We start from the raw sequence: 13,024 nt of genomic DNA, 5'->3' as shown, positions 1-13,024 counted from the left end.
TTGGGGGGTCATTGGCCAGTCGAGTTTATTATGAACACGTGCCAACATCACAAGGCTACACAAGTATAGTCATTAGTTGCAAGGGGCATAACTCATATGGAGAGAGCCAGCTGATTTATCAGCTCCAGCTGGGATGAAAGACTGAGCAGTGGATAAAAGACTAGAAGAGACATACTGGATCATACAAATGATTAGCATTGAAACAAAGAGACTGCACACCTACTGTATTGACTCTGTAAGCAATAATTTAAATAAAACTGCTGGCACTTCAGTAGGATGGACAGAACAGGATTCTTTTCCTCATTCCCAAATGCCATTGTGGTAAGAATAACTTGCTCCTGTGGTGATCCACAGGGTCCCATTTTTCCCATCCACTTCAGTCCATCTCTGGACGCAGCTTTATGTACAGGCTGGTGCAACAGCCTCACCGAGAGCTAGCAGGAAGGCAGGTTCATGCCAGCTGTGCGTGCCTGCTTGTCTGTGATGCAGATGTTGAAGACCGCCCCAATGCGCAGGAAGAACTTGCGCAGCACCGCCCGCAGCTCGGGAATCAGGTCGAACTGCATGATCTCACACAGGTACGGGTAATAGCTGGAAGCGTGTGCCCTGAACTAGCCAAGGTACAGAAACAGAATGTCATTCTCCATTGCTAGAGCAAAACAAAAAGTGTTGACACATTCATAGCTACAGCAACTTGCTAAAACACCAGGTGTCACCCAAGCCCTGCCAATGGCCCAAGGGCACCGAGCTCCGTGCTGTCTGCGCTTGCAGGGTCTGCTTTGGTGTTACTCCCTAAACAGAGTCAGGGTTTTGTGACTTCTCAGCCTAGAGGCAGCACCAGAGTCCATTTGTAGCAACATGAATATTTGTACTCCCTTTTCCTCAAAAGGGCCAAGATCCTGAAAATTATTCTTCCCATCACTGTCAAGGACACTGGAATTCTAATTTTACAATGGTGAAATTCACCCTTACCATTCCTGTGCAGCTGTAATACAGCATAAGCCTCTCCCTTACTGCATGCTCATCCTGCTTTTACATGAAAGCTGTTCAGTAACTCTATCCACATTCCCACTCATCTGGAACTTGCATGGATGCAGCTCCATTTCCACAATGCACAATGCCTGCAGATAGTGGAGCTGCCACCGCTGTATTGCAGGGAGAGTGCTCGCTATGAGGAACCTCCCACCTCCAATTCAGATGGAAATAAAGACTGAACTCAGGCTGAAGCAGGAATGAAAAACATACCCAAATGCAGACATGACTTCCAGCCCCTTCTTACCTTATCATCACTGATTTTTAGTGTTTTTGTTAAGAGCAACAGCAGGAGATTGGTCCAGGCTTCTCTGTGGCTTTCCGAGTTGACAGTAATAAAGTATGCCAGGGCTTCACTGCACACGCTACAGAGATGGCACAGTTCACACAAATCATAAAGAAAACCCTTATAAAGTTTTAATTACATGTTCTGTTTGTCCTCTCAGTGTACTTTGTTTTCAAGCAAGATGCACTTCCATAGGAAAGTTTTCAATCACATGCAACAACTTTAACTACACAAATTTACTTTTTCTGGTACAGGAATTGTTCTGGATAACTGAACTGAAATACTTTCCATGCTGGTGACAGAGAAGGAAAAGGAAAATTAATCTGCCTGATAAACATTCTGCAATTGAAGTGCTGTCACTTTCAACCTGCAAACACTATTTCCTGACCCTGACATTGGGACAGCTTAGGCAACAGCACCACAAGAGAGCTCTCCCTCCAAATTTGGACTGGATTAATAAAGATCTGCACAGCTCAGCATCACAGATTAAGGAAGAATTATTATTGTATTAATAAATTTTTGGTCCCTGCTGCAGATGGTCAACACAAGGTACAAACTGTACCACTTGATATGGCTATTTTTAGGACACTCTTTTAATTAAAGAAGGACTAAGCAGATTAACATTTTCATACATGCTGGCGGATCAGAATCCACTGTATTAGTACCAAGAGCAAGCTGGGAAATCTTCACATCTGGTAAGAGACTAGTACTTTCAACTTTCGCATACCAACTCACCCAAATAGCTTTTTATATTACTTTAGAATGATTTTCTACATTTGTTTAAACTCCAGGTGTACAGCAGCTTATACTGCACTAATTTTCCATTAGTGTATCCTGTTATACCCGTATCACTATGTACTCAGATGGGAAAACTATCTGGGCACCAGCACTTCCACAAAGAAAAGCCTCAGTCAGGCAAGAAGGTGCTCCATCTGTTCTAGGTAGATTGCTTCCTGACTGCCAAGGGAACTCCCAGTGAAGAGTGGCCACACCTCTCTGTGTCTGTGTGTCTGTCCTACCTGAGCAGGCGCTGCTGGACCGCGTCCCAGGCCTCCCGCCGGCTCTCGTCCACGTACATCCGGAACAGAATCCTCAGGCAGCACGCCAAGCTGCTGGTCTCTTGTTTTAAGAGATTGGGTTTTGATTTACCCTTGAACCCTAGAAATCAGTCCCACACAGGACAAAAGGGAACATCCAAAGCTGGTGTTACTAGCCAAAATTAAATTTTATCAACAATATCTGCCCTAGTGACCAGTAATGATTTCTTGCCCAGACAGTATTTCCTCTTCCTTGATTTTGATTGAGCTCTGATTTATTTATAAAGATACGTATATATAGAGCTGTATAGCTCTACTTTAATAAAAAAAAGCAGATAATTTAGCAAACAGAATTATTCAAGAATTATATATCAGGAAGGAGACAAGCAATAAAAGCATGCAACTGTCCAATAAACTCTAGTGGTGATTGCAATGGCACGCCGTGTCATGATACTTAAAGCTAGAAATGTAGTTCAGCATTTTTATCAAATAAAAATAAGAGCCTCACCTGCTCTCCATAACACAGTTCGCTGCTCATAATTTGAATTAAAGGCTTTTGAAAATGAGTGAGACTCTTGCAGACAATCCAGTAACTTAAAAAGGTGATGTGAAGACATATATTTATACATTCCTTGGTCTTCTGTGTCAATGTGAATGTCTGCATCCAATGTGTCTCGCTAAAGAAGAGGGGGAGAGGGACAGAGGGAGGGAGAGAGAGAGAAAGAGAAAGAAAGAGAGCACATGCCATAAACTCCAGTAACTCTAATTCCATCTACAGGTGCAATGCAGTGTTAGGGCAGTACAACACAGCAGAGTGGTCCTGTCAAATATCAGAGCTGTACTCTTCTCAGTAGGGTACTTAAGAAGAGAGAAGTTATGATCTATTCTAGTTACTGATAAGAAAAAAAGACTCAAGAGCAAGGGAAGAACTGCAGTCACAGCAATACAATACGGAACATTTCTTCTTCTCTAGAAGCTGACTGGGTAGGTCTGTTGAGTTCTGAAAACATCAAAATGAACAACAAGAACAGTGTGGGTTTAAATGTTGCCTAGTGTAGAAATTCCCCACTCTTGGCTCATGCCAAATTTAATTAAATGGGTCAATATTTTTGGCTAATTTTACTAGGAATTTAACTATACCATCCCCAAAACAGTACCTGAAGGCACTAGCCAGAACTTCCAGCTCATGGCTTTAGCCAAGCCAGAACTACTGTACACTACTGCTCAGAATCAGAACTTTCAGGGACAGGGAATCTCTGAGGTCGGCAATGAGTGAAATTTTGACCATTGACTGTGCTGAAGTTCAACTTCTGCAACACTTCCTCTGCAAACATCCAGACTGAGCAGAGCCTCAGCTGTGGCTAAATGAAGACACCCAGTCTAATGAGCAGAAAAGAATGCTTTTTTTTGTTGGGAAACCCCATAAAAACAAAAACCATCTTTGATGAGTATTTATTCATGATAAAAAAAACAAAACCATATTATATTGATAATAAAAATTAAGGCAATATAATACTGCAACAGGCAGACCGCCAGGCAACTCTCGAGGCAGACAAAAAAGTCACAACTTAAGAGTAGTTTACACACACATTCAGGGTAATGCTGAGAGTCAGGAAAAGACTATTTTGTGGGCATGTCAGAGAGTTCCAGAGATTGTCTTTACTGTCACAATAAGGTTACAAAAGTAAGTCTGATGGTACCTGAGCTGCAGCCATGTGCTCAGCATCTTCCTTCTTGCTTGTTGCTGGATAGAACACTATGTTATCAATGGTTTGTATCAACTCCAGCTGTACCACACACTTGATCAGGAGGCCAGCAAATAGTTTTTGGTCTAATGAAGTGGAGCAACACAAGTTTCAGAAGGAATTAATGAATATTCACTTACAACAAGCTAGCAAACTATGACAGTCCCCTTAACAATTTGATATATAGTAATGCTGTGAACTATCTTCTAAAGAGAAAATCTCACTGCAAGGCATAAACACAAATTGCAAAGACTTATACCAAGTTTAACTGTCCCAAAACTTTCTATAGATAACTACAGTAGTGAACTAGGACTGGCTATAAAAATGCATTGAAAAAGCTTGAATGTTTTCCTTACTTGTGTAAGGACCACCTTTCCAGCTCTCATCTGTTGGATTTGAATATTGGCTTTGTCCTCTTTCAGAAGCATTTTTATCCATGCTGCTTAAAGACTGGCGATCTAGGTCCAAATCCTAGAAGAGAGTGCAGAGCAATTCCAGCAATCTGAAACACTAACTCCCAACCAGCTATCAGCTGACCAGCTAACAAGCTTTTCAGATGACTTCTCTAATCCTAGATTCAAAGGCTTCCTGCATCCATCCTTTTTTACAATAACACCAAATACAATCTACTGTCAATTCCTTGTCAATGTATTGAATACAACAAAATATTTTAAAAGCTAACCTAACACAAAACCCTTCAAGTCAGTTTATTTCCTTGAGTTAACTCTTACCAAGTGTTTTTCAGATGAATCTTCCTCCATTCCTACAGGCTTCCATGTCAGCAAGCTTCAGAGTTAAAGAAACAAAACAAAATAACAACAACAAACACACACAAAAAAAAAATCAAACAGAACAAAACAAAGAAGATAAATATTGTTGCTTTGGAATTGGGTATCAAGGTATCAATATAAGAATTAAGCTTACGAACTTACACATGAGGAATAGTTGTTTTGAAGATTTCTAACATGCAATTGCATGTCTGGCCCCAAACTTCAGGGCTGAATTTCTGTCCATTGAGTATTACCAGGTTTTCCAGGCAGTTTGTACCTGATCGTGCCAACTGTTCATTATCTGTGAAAGAAATGTTCCATATTTACCAACTTCTACAATATCAGTGAAAAATCAAGCATTCCCTATTACTGCTCCATTAAAAATTTTTATCAATTTTATTTATGTGAAATTCACAGTCTCTTGCCTCAAAGCCTACTTTATACAACGTTACAACAACATGAAGCTGAAGAACCTACTGAATCAAATTTTCAAAGTAGCCTTCATGAGATGGAAATCCAGCCAGGGAAGACAAAAAACAGGGCAGAAGCAGAAGGGAAGCACACAGTGAGAAAAAGGAAGGAAAAGCAGCAATCAGAAACTTATGATTTACTGCAAGATCATCCCCTGACATTCCATGATAGTAACATGCAGGATTTCAGGTGTAAGACTTGGAGCCAGAAAGAAAACATGTTCTTTCTGAAGCTGTATTTAGAAGTATTCATTGGCTGGGAGAAGGGGGAGAAGCAGGTGCCAGAAAATAAGAAAAAAAATAAATCAGAATGCATACACATATCTATATGTGTAAATAAAGGAGGTAATGTATCACTGCAGTCAAACCAAGCAAGGTTGTTGGCAGAAGGTTCAGAAGACTGACACCACTCTCCAAAAGCTTTTGCTGTCTCACAGTAACACCATGAGCCCATTATGAACACAGTACCAAAAATGTTGCCTAACTCAATGAAAAGATTGATGCTCAGATATTCAATATATTTCATCAATCTACCGCAACACATACTGTCCTAATGGGAACTTTTATTCTTCCAAAATTCAGTTAACCTTCTCCTTTTTAAGTAATGAACATTTAAAACTACATTTAATCAAAAGAGAGAGGTAAATAAGGTACCTTGTTTTACACACCAGTGTAACTGTGCAAGTATGTCAGGAAGAAGGATCTCGTGCAAGGCTCCATAGAACTGTGTGAACACATCACAGATGGCATAAAGGGCATGGTTGCACGTTGTGGTCATCCACTCTGATTTCTGGGACAGAAAATGAAGTCTTTGGTTTTATGGGGTTTCTTCCATGATGACAACACTTGACTTATACATGGCTGGTCAACAAGAGACACAGCTCTGAGGAGAGAAGAACTCAGAGCTAAAGCCTCACGACTGCAGATGTCTTCTCAGAAGCACTTAGATGGCCACATGAACACTGCTCAGAAAACTCTACATGTTCACAACAGAGGGAGAATATTCTCATTGAAAATAATCAGGCAGACACACAGGTCACTGGACGCTGTGGCAAATTTCATTCATGCCAGAATACAGAACATGTTTAGTTAAGTCTGAGGCAGTATGGGGTGGCAATATCTGATGTCAATAGAAACTGCTGCCTCAGATGTGTGAGTTCTTAAAAAGACAACTCTAGGGAATGCTTGTTTTTGGGTTGTTTTTTTTTTGTTTTACCTCAGTTTGTTGTTCAGGGAGTTTCATATTATCAAAAATCCGAAACACAATTCTAAACAGGTCTTGCCACCAGTGCTTTTCAAAGGTATGCCCGTAACTCTTCATGATTTCAAACATCACTGTTAAGCCTCTATAAACAAACCCAAACAAGTATAGGGACAGATGTTAAAGTGTGTTCCTGTGATATCTTCACTAAATTAATTCTAATAAAAGGAAAAAGGAAACAAATAAAAGCTTTATTACCTTGTACGAACATCTAACTTGCAACGATTGATGATACAAGAAAGTTCAAACAAAATAGGAAACCATCCTCTGACCCACACTCTGTCCCCAGGAGCCACATTCATGTCATCACTTGTGTATTCTCTTAATACCTTGAAGATCATCAGGAAAAAAATTTGAAGAAAAAATTATCTTAAAAATCTTTATATGTGACAAATTTACATACTACCAGTGGTACAGACGGGCTTGGAAAGTTAGCTTAACTCCTACTGTAACACTCCAGTTCTGCAAAATGTAAATACAGCTCTGAGATGTAACTATTTGCAAAAATACTAGAAAATAATATATGGAAATAAATACTTTAATCTGTTTTTACTTCAGTCCAGCTGAAGGCCTTACAAGTTGCTGAGGTGTGGACTTCTTAGAAAGCAACTTTAACAGTGAGAGACAACTGCTACAACAATACACGTAAAAAGGAAATCTAAAATTGGCAGAAACCAGTTCTACAAGACTCTGCTACCCTGAGTGCAGCACACAGTGGGGACATGCAACTGCAGTGTAACTCCAGGCTCCCCTCAGCCAGTGACTGTTACATTCAGTATTCATACAACACGCTGATGGAGAAGAATACACGTTTGTAACCAACTGAACTAGACATAACTAGGGTGAACAGGAACAGGAAGCCCTGCTTTCCAAGTTATCTTAACACCACAAAAACAAAAAACCAAACAAGGACTATTTAATTCAGTTATTTCCCATTTGGACTTACAAGACTTAATGTTACTTAACTAGCCCTAGTTTACTGCTTACATAATACCAAAATTTCTCCTAAACACAAATAAGCTTTGAATACAAACACTTGCAATTGAAGTTTGAGTATGGGAGCTCTTTCTTAGTAGATTAATCTCCGTTTAACAGTAGAAGAGAGCATGAAAATGCAGGAGGGTAAAAATTCAAATATACCTGTGGTCTTTCTGAGACATATTTTGCACAATAGCGAATAAGCCTGATGGCTTCCATGCTGGTGTCCGGGAAGGCAACATTACAGGCAAACTCAGAGAGGCATTTTACTGCATCCTGAAATGAGTCAATTGCTGCTGGAAAATGCTGCTGAAAAATATTTGCTGTGAAGAACAAACACACACAATTTTTAAAATTTACTGATATTAAAATCCATAGATAAACTGCATCAATCTAGGCATGTCACCCATGGTATACTGCTATGGAACAGACAGACATGAAAGGACCAGGTCCTCTACATCAAATATGGTTCTTTGCCCTCTCTTGCATTCTTCCCTGTCCCACCTCACCAACTGCATTCCAAAGTTCTACAGCAGAATATCTATATCTAGTTTGTCCTGCCCATAGCATTCAGGAGACTTAAAGGGTATGATGCAGCTGCAGAGTTTAAACAGTCTGGCTGCAAAGTTGTGTGTTTATCTACCTGGAAATACAAAAGCCTTATTCAAATGAGCCTTTTGAACAGACTCACAGCAGCCAGGCTAATTTGGGTGCATGCATCTGTCAAGCATTACTTACTAACTATGTGTGCTGTAGTCTGAAAGGCCAGCTCTACGATATTTCCATCGTGGTCTGACGCTGCTTGATGAAAGACTGCAAAGATATTTTTCCAGCCTGAACGAATGCTACCAGCTTGAGAGTTCACCATCTGAGCAATACAGCGGATCACCATGTCTCGAATAGTTGGTGATCTTCAAAAAAACAAGAGAAAGGAAAGCAAGACTACTTTACACTGGCACAAAGTAACTGTCCCACTTCCCTGTACATGACCGTCTAACCCACACCAAGTGACATCCTTAAATGGGACTAAAGCAAGCTAAAGCAGAAATTGCAGTGCCTCACACCTGTTTTTCTTCATAATATGCTCAAAAGGCCTTAGGAAGTCTTTCTGGAAGCGGAAGTTGGCTAACTCTCCCTTCTCAAGAAATTTCATTGACAGCTGCCTTAACGAGTCTACAGCAAAGATGGCAACATCTTCGTTAGGGTTACACCCAACCTAGAAAAAAAGTATATTTTCAAGCACTTATCAGTTAATGTCTCATTTATATGGGTAATAAATTTATCACTCAAGTTCCATCTCAGCCCACTAAACATTGCTAGCACATTCTAGTGTTCAGATACTTGGGAAAGAAGGGGTTCTTGCTGAAGGGGGCTTTCTGTCATTTCATCCATCTAAACAGATCTGTGGATTTTGAATGCATCAAAGCAGAACTGTAATAGCCAGCTAGATGCTAAAATTAAAATACAGTTCAATACAATAAAATAAATAAAATCTTTGGTTAAAAAAATCCCATCCTAAAATGATTCAATTTCCTAAGGAAAACAACTGTTGCTTCAGGATCACCTGTGTACATTATAGATGAAAACTAACTTGGTGCTTTTGCCGAAGGAAAAGAAAAAGAAAAATTACAAAAATACCAAATCATATAATGAAAATTATGTAATTAAAGATCATTCCTATAAACATTTCTATTTGTACACTTCAGATTTTTAAATAGGTGTTTCTTAAAGGCGCCTTGAATGGAATTTTTTTCAATATCAGAATTTAAGCTACTAATAACACAGAAAGGGAAAGCTGATTAATGAAGTCCCACTATTTATGCATATAGTGTAATTTAATTTAAAAAAGTACCTTATTGAAGTGATCTCCAATCACATGCCAAATCCTTGACCACTGCAGCCTGATCCGGTTCATGTTGTAATAGGAGATCTCCACAATCTTCTGCAGGCTGAACATGCGTGGGTGGTGCGGGGATGCCAGCTCATCCATGGACACAGCACACAGCCACCGCACAAAGTCAACTGCACGGGAGAAGCCTCCTGTGAGCCAGGCTGCTCCTGTGCCAGGGCCCCTGGAACCCACCATACATACCTATGGCATTCCCGTCCAGCCTCGTGGAGCCCGTGAATATCCTGCAACAAATAAAGCAGTTGGAGTTTCAGCTGCGCATCACAAGAGTCATTACAGCTCCGTGCTGCAGTAAAAGGTCAGCACATCTGGAGGTACTTCACAGTCCTCCATGCCTTGAACTCTGCACCTCTTGCATTCTTGCTCCTTGGCAGCAGTACATGCATCTTTCTTAGTCTAAGCATCCTCTTTCCTGCACTAAGGCACAGTCTACCGTGCTCCTGTCCTGCTGCAGGAACAGGCACAGGCTCACAAGTTTACCCAGGCCAAGTTATACTGGAACACTCATTTGGGTGACAGCATGTTAAATTTCATGGGAACAATAAATAGCCAGTAAGAAAGCCTTGCTACAAGACCCTACTGGTTATCAGCCACCTTTGATCCTTATATCCTCTGAGAATATGGTCGGTTGTGGCTGTCAAAACAGACAGGAGACAGACTATGGATGCACTGTTGTCTCCCTGTTGTCTCTTCTTCCTCTTCAGCTGTTCAGTCTTGAGAGGAGTTCAGACTGCTGATAGTGGTCCATACAGAACACTGGTAAAGCAGAGAGCATTCCCAAATGCCCAAATTTGATGTGGTAACACACATTTATGGTTAGAATAAACACTGCAAGTCTGAAGACATGATTGCGCAGACTTGCACAATTGCATCAGTAGTTACTAAGAACTCCCATTCCAACAGATGGTTTAGTATACAAGTATGTCTTTAGACAACATTTCAGAAGGGCAGATGACAAAGATAATGACTGAGTTAAGAGTGCAGAGGTCACATTCTCAGTACCTGTCTACTGCTACCACCACACTCTGTGAGCTGGTCTCCCCCACAGACTCCTGGATGCTCGCCATGTGCCGTTTGTCAGCCCCACTCCCAACGAGGTTCCCTGCAATAAATCCATTAAAAAACAGTATTTGCAATCAGGAAATAATGACTTTATATTAACTCCAATATCAAACATGTAGACAAAGAGAAGTGACTGCTACTTCTAGTTACCATGTAACTTATATGGAGTGGATGGTGCCTTTGCCAGATCTGTGCCAGATTATTACACAGCTGAACATCATATTTATTTGGTTAAGACAACATGATATTGTTAATAAAAGTGGAACAGATAAAATACTATATTAAAATATGAACTCTAAGTTAGCTACAAATAGTTACTGCTGAACACAGTCCTGTACTCATTGTAATCATCAGATAAAAAATTCACTCCAGAGTTTTTTTTAATTAAATTGTTTCCTTAGTGGTTTTACAAAGATTAAGGCAACTTGCCTCATCCCTCTAATTTACAGCCAAAAATCTAAGGTTTGTTTCTTGTACACACTGCAGAAACAATAAGAACTATAACAGCAAGGCCAACATGCAGAGATAAGAAACTGCTTTGGAAAACCAATTGTCAGTTATCTATTAGTTCCTAAAAATAAATGTCTCTTTCTTCTATTAATTAATACTTGTAACAAAACCATGACTTCGTATGGCAAAACAGTTTTGACAACAGCATATTCCAACAAATAAATCTGGAATAGTTATTACATAGCTTAACCCAATTCCAAAGTTAGAATAGATTTGGTAATTATAAACACATATTGGAATACACAGTTTCATTAACCAAACATAGCTTCCCCTGAAAGCAAGTAAATATATTTGAGTATAACACTGAGGATTCTTTAACATCCTTACTCCACTTGCATGTGCATCTTTGTGAAATTCAGGATAAATAATCTTACCTAATCCCAGGCTCATAAACTCTTCTCCTGCAGAGGCATAGCCCTTAATGCTGCCTTCCCTCTCACGCCCAGAACCAGACAAATACCGAGTTTTCACACCAGTTCCTATGAGCTGTGCCAGCTCCAATTGGCTAATACATTTCAAGATCTAAAACCAAAAAAAATTACACATTGTGTTTCTGCATGCCACCATCTTTTTATACTTAACATATATTTCTATTTAATATTTATGACCTTCCCAGGTTCTCCAACCATTCAAACTACTTGGCCATGATAACAGCTTTGATGAAGCTAAAACATTACTAATAAACCTGAATGAAGTTGAGTGGCTCATTCAGTATCATCAGCCACCATGAATCATTCTAATACAAGAATAAAATAAACAGTGCACTAAAATCTAACCTGGATCTCTAGCTACTAAAGAATACCTTTTTTATTACTTTTTACAGCACCAGCTTTCAAGACTATGAACAAGTTGGAGCTGATCTTCTAAGAGACTTCACTGTCCTAGAGAGATGAAAAGACTGCAACACTGCAGCTGTCACCACTTGAGTAACAATGTTATAACCTAGACAGTTGAAATGCCATGCTGGGCTTGCCACAGCACAAAGCTGACTCTCTTCCTTCTTCCCGCATGGCCACATCCCTTGGCTGGCACAAGCGCTCAGGAGCGTGTGCTGTGAGCCAGGTCTGAGGCACCTGTCAGCTCTAGCACATTTTGGCTCATACCATGTAGCCCAAGACTAGAGGCAGAGAACATAATGCAGCACAAATGCTCCTTTTAGCAACAGCATAGATTTAGAGCTGATAAAATTGCTCCTGGAAAACAGACTTTAAGAAAATGCATATAATCCTGATAGGTTAATTTTACCAGTCATTCACCAAAGTACTTTAGCCCTTATTTTTCATGTGTTTATGGTGTAAATGTTGCAAAACATTGCACAGACAAGTCTGGACCTGTGAATATTTTTGTTTCCATGAATAAGAATACAATATTTTATATGCAAAATTTTCTGAAGCCAAATGAGATTTTTTTATACCATTTAAATTCCATGTCAAATGCAGCCACAAAAATTACAATAGTCATACAGTTTCCACGGGGTCTTAAAAAAAAATGCACTGCATTATTTTTATATCTATATTAAAACCAAAACAAAACAACTTAACAATATAATGCACTTTCTTCACATTTTTAAGAGTGTTCTGGGACCTGATAGTAGAAGAGAAAAATATGACATCATGTTCACTATTTAAACTAATAAAGATTTACCTCATGCCAAGAATTGCCAAGATAGTTGCCATCAGTGTGAGCAACTGTAATGAGTGTCTTAATGGTATCGATGTTCTTCTGTTTCATTTCTGTAATGCTGGAACTGGCGGTCAACAAGGAAAAACGAGCCAGGGCCTGTACGTAAGCATCTCGTTCAAGCTACAAAACAGAGAAACAAGCATCAAAATCAAGTCTCCAAACAACCAGAGAAAGCAACTGACCTACAAATTTTCCTTCTGTGGATACCTGGCACAGGTAGAGCACTTTCCAGCTAAAGGAGATGCCAGTTAGCAAATGCTCTTAATAGAAGATCCAGCAAG

At 39.7% G+C, this 13,024-nt stretch overlaps 1 protein-coding gene across 3 annotated transcripts in view; it reads right to left on the bottom strand.

Moving 5' to 3' along the window:
• ARFGEF2 (ADP ribosylation factor guanine nucleotide exchange factor 2) overlaps nucleotides 1-13,024 on the bottom strand; it is a 32,601-nt gene continuing 19,577 nt past the window's right edge. For all 3 annotated transcript variants that reach the window (XM_058850418.1, XM_058850421.1, XM_058850420.1), the window contains 19 exons: nucleotides 12,705-12,863; nucleotides 11,435-11,582; nucleotides 10,491-10,590; nucleotides 9,672-9,712; nucleotides 9,432-9,601; nucleotides 8,644-8,795; nucleotides 8,318-8,490; nucleotides 7,742-7,902; nucleotides 6,800-6,930; nucleotides 6,557-6,686; nucleotides 5,995-6,130; nucleotides 5,033-5,171; nucleotides 4,832-4,886; nucleotides 4,457-4,571; nucleotides 4,056-4,186; nucleotides 2,864-3,032; nucleotides 2,338-2,476; nucleotides 1,280-1,397; nucleotides 1-611 (listed from right to left, as the gene is read on the bottom strand). In XM_058850418.1, coding sequence (XP_058706401.1) covers nucleotides 435-611; nucleotides 1,280-1,397; nucleotides 2,338-2,476; nucleotides 2,864-3,032; nucleotides 4,056-4,186; nucleotides 4,457-4,571; nucleotides 4,832-4,886; nucleotides 5,033-5,171; nucleotides 5,995-6,130; nucleotides 6,557-6,686; nucleotides 6,800-6,930; nucleotides 7,742-7,902; nucleotides 8,318-8,490; nucleotides 8,644-8,795; nucleotides 9,432-9,601; nucleotides 9,672-9,712; nucleotides 10,491-10,590; nucleotides 11,435-11,582; nucleotides 12,705-12,863 — 2,544 coding nt within the window. In that variant the 3' untranslated portion in view covers nucleotides 1-434. The remainder of the gene's footprint in view (nucleotides 612-1,279; nucleotides 1,398-2,337; nucleotides 2,477-2,863; nucleotides 3,033-4,055; nucleotides 4,187-4,456; nucleotides 4,572-4,831; nucleotides 4,887-5,032; nucleotides 5,172-5,994; nucleotides 6,131-6,556; nucleotides 6,687-6,799; nucleotides 6,931-7,741; nucleotides 7,903-8,317; nucleotides 8,491-8,643; nucleotides 8,796-9,431; nucleotides 9,602-9,671; nucleotides 9,713-10,490; nucleotides 10,591-11,434; nucleotides 11,583-12,704; nucleotides 12,864-13,024) is intronic.

Source organism: Poecile atricapillus, chromosome 15 (assembly GCF_030490865.1).
Source record: "Poecile atricapillus isolate bPoeAtr1 chromosome 15, bPoeAtr1.hap1, whole genome shotgun sequence".
NCBI classification, from domain to species: Eukaryota; Metazoa; Chordata; class Aves; order Passeriformes; family Paridae; genus Poecile; species Poecile atricapillus.
This window is presented reverse-complemented; position numbering and strand designations above follow the sequence as displayed.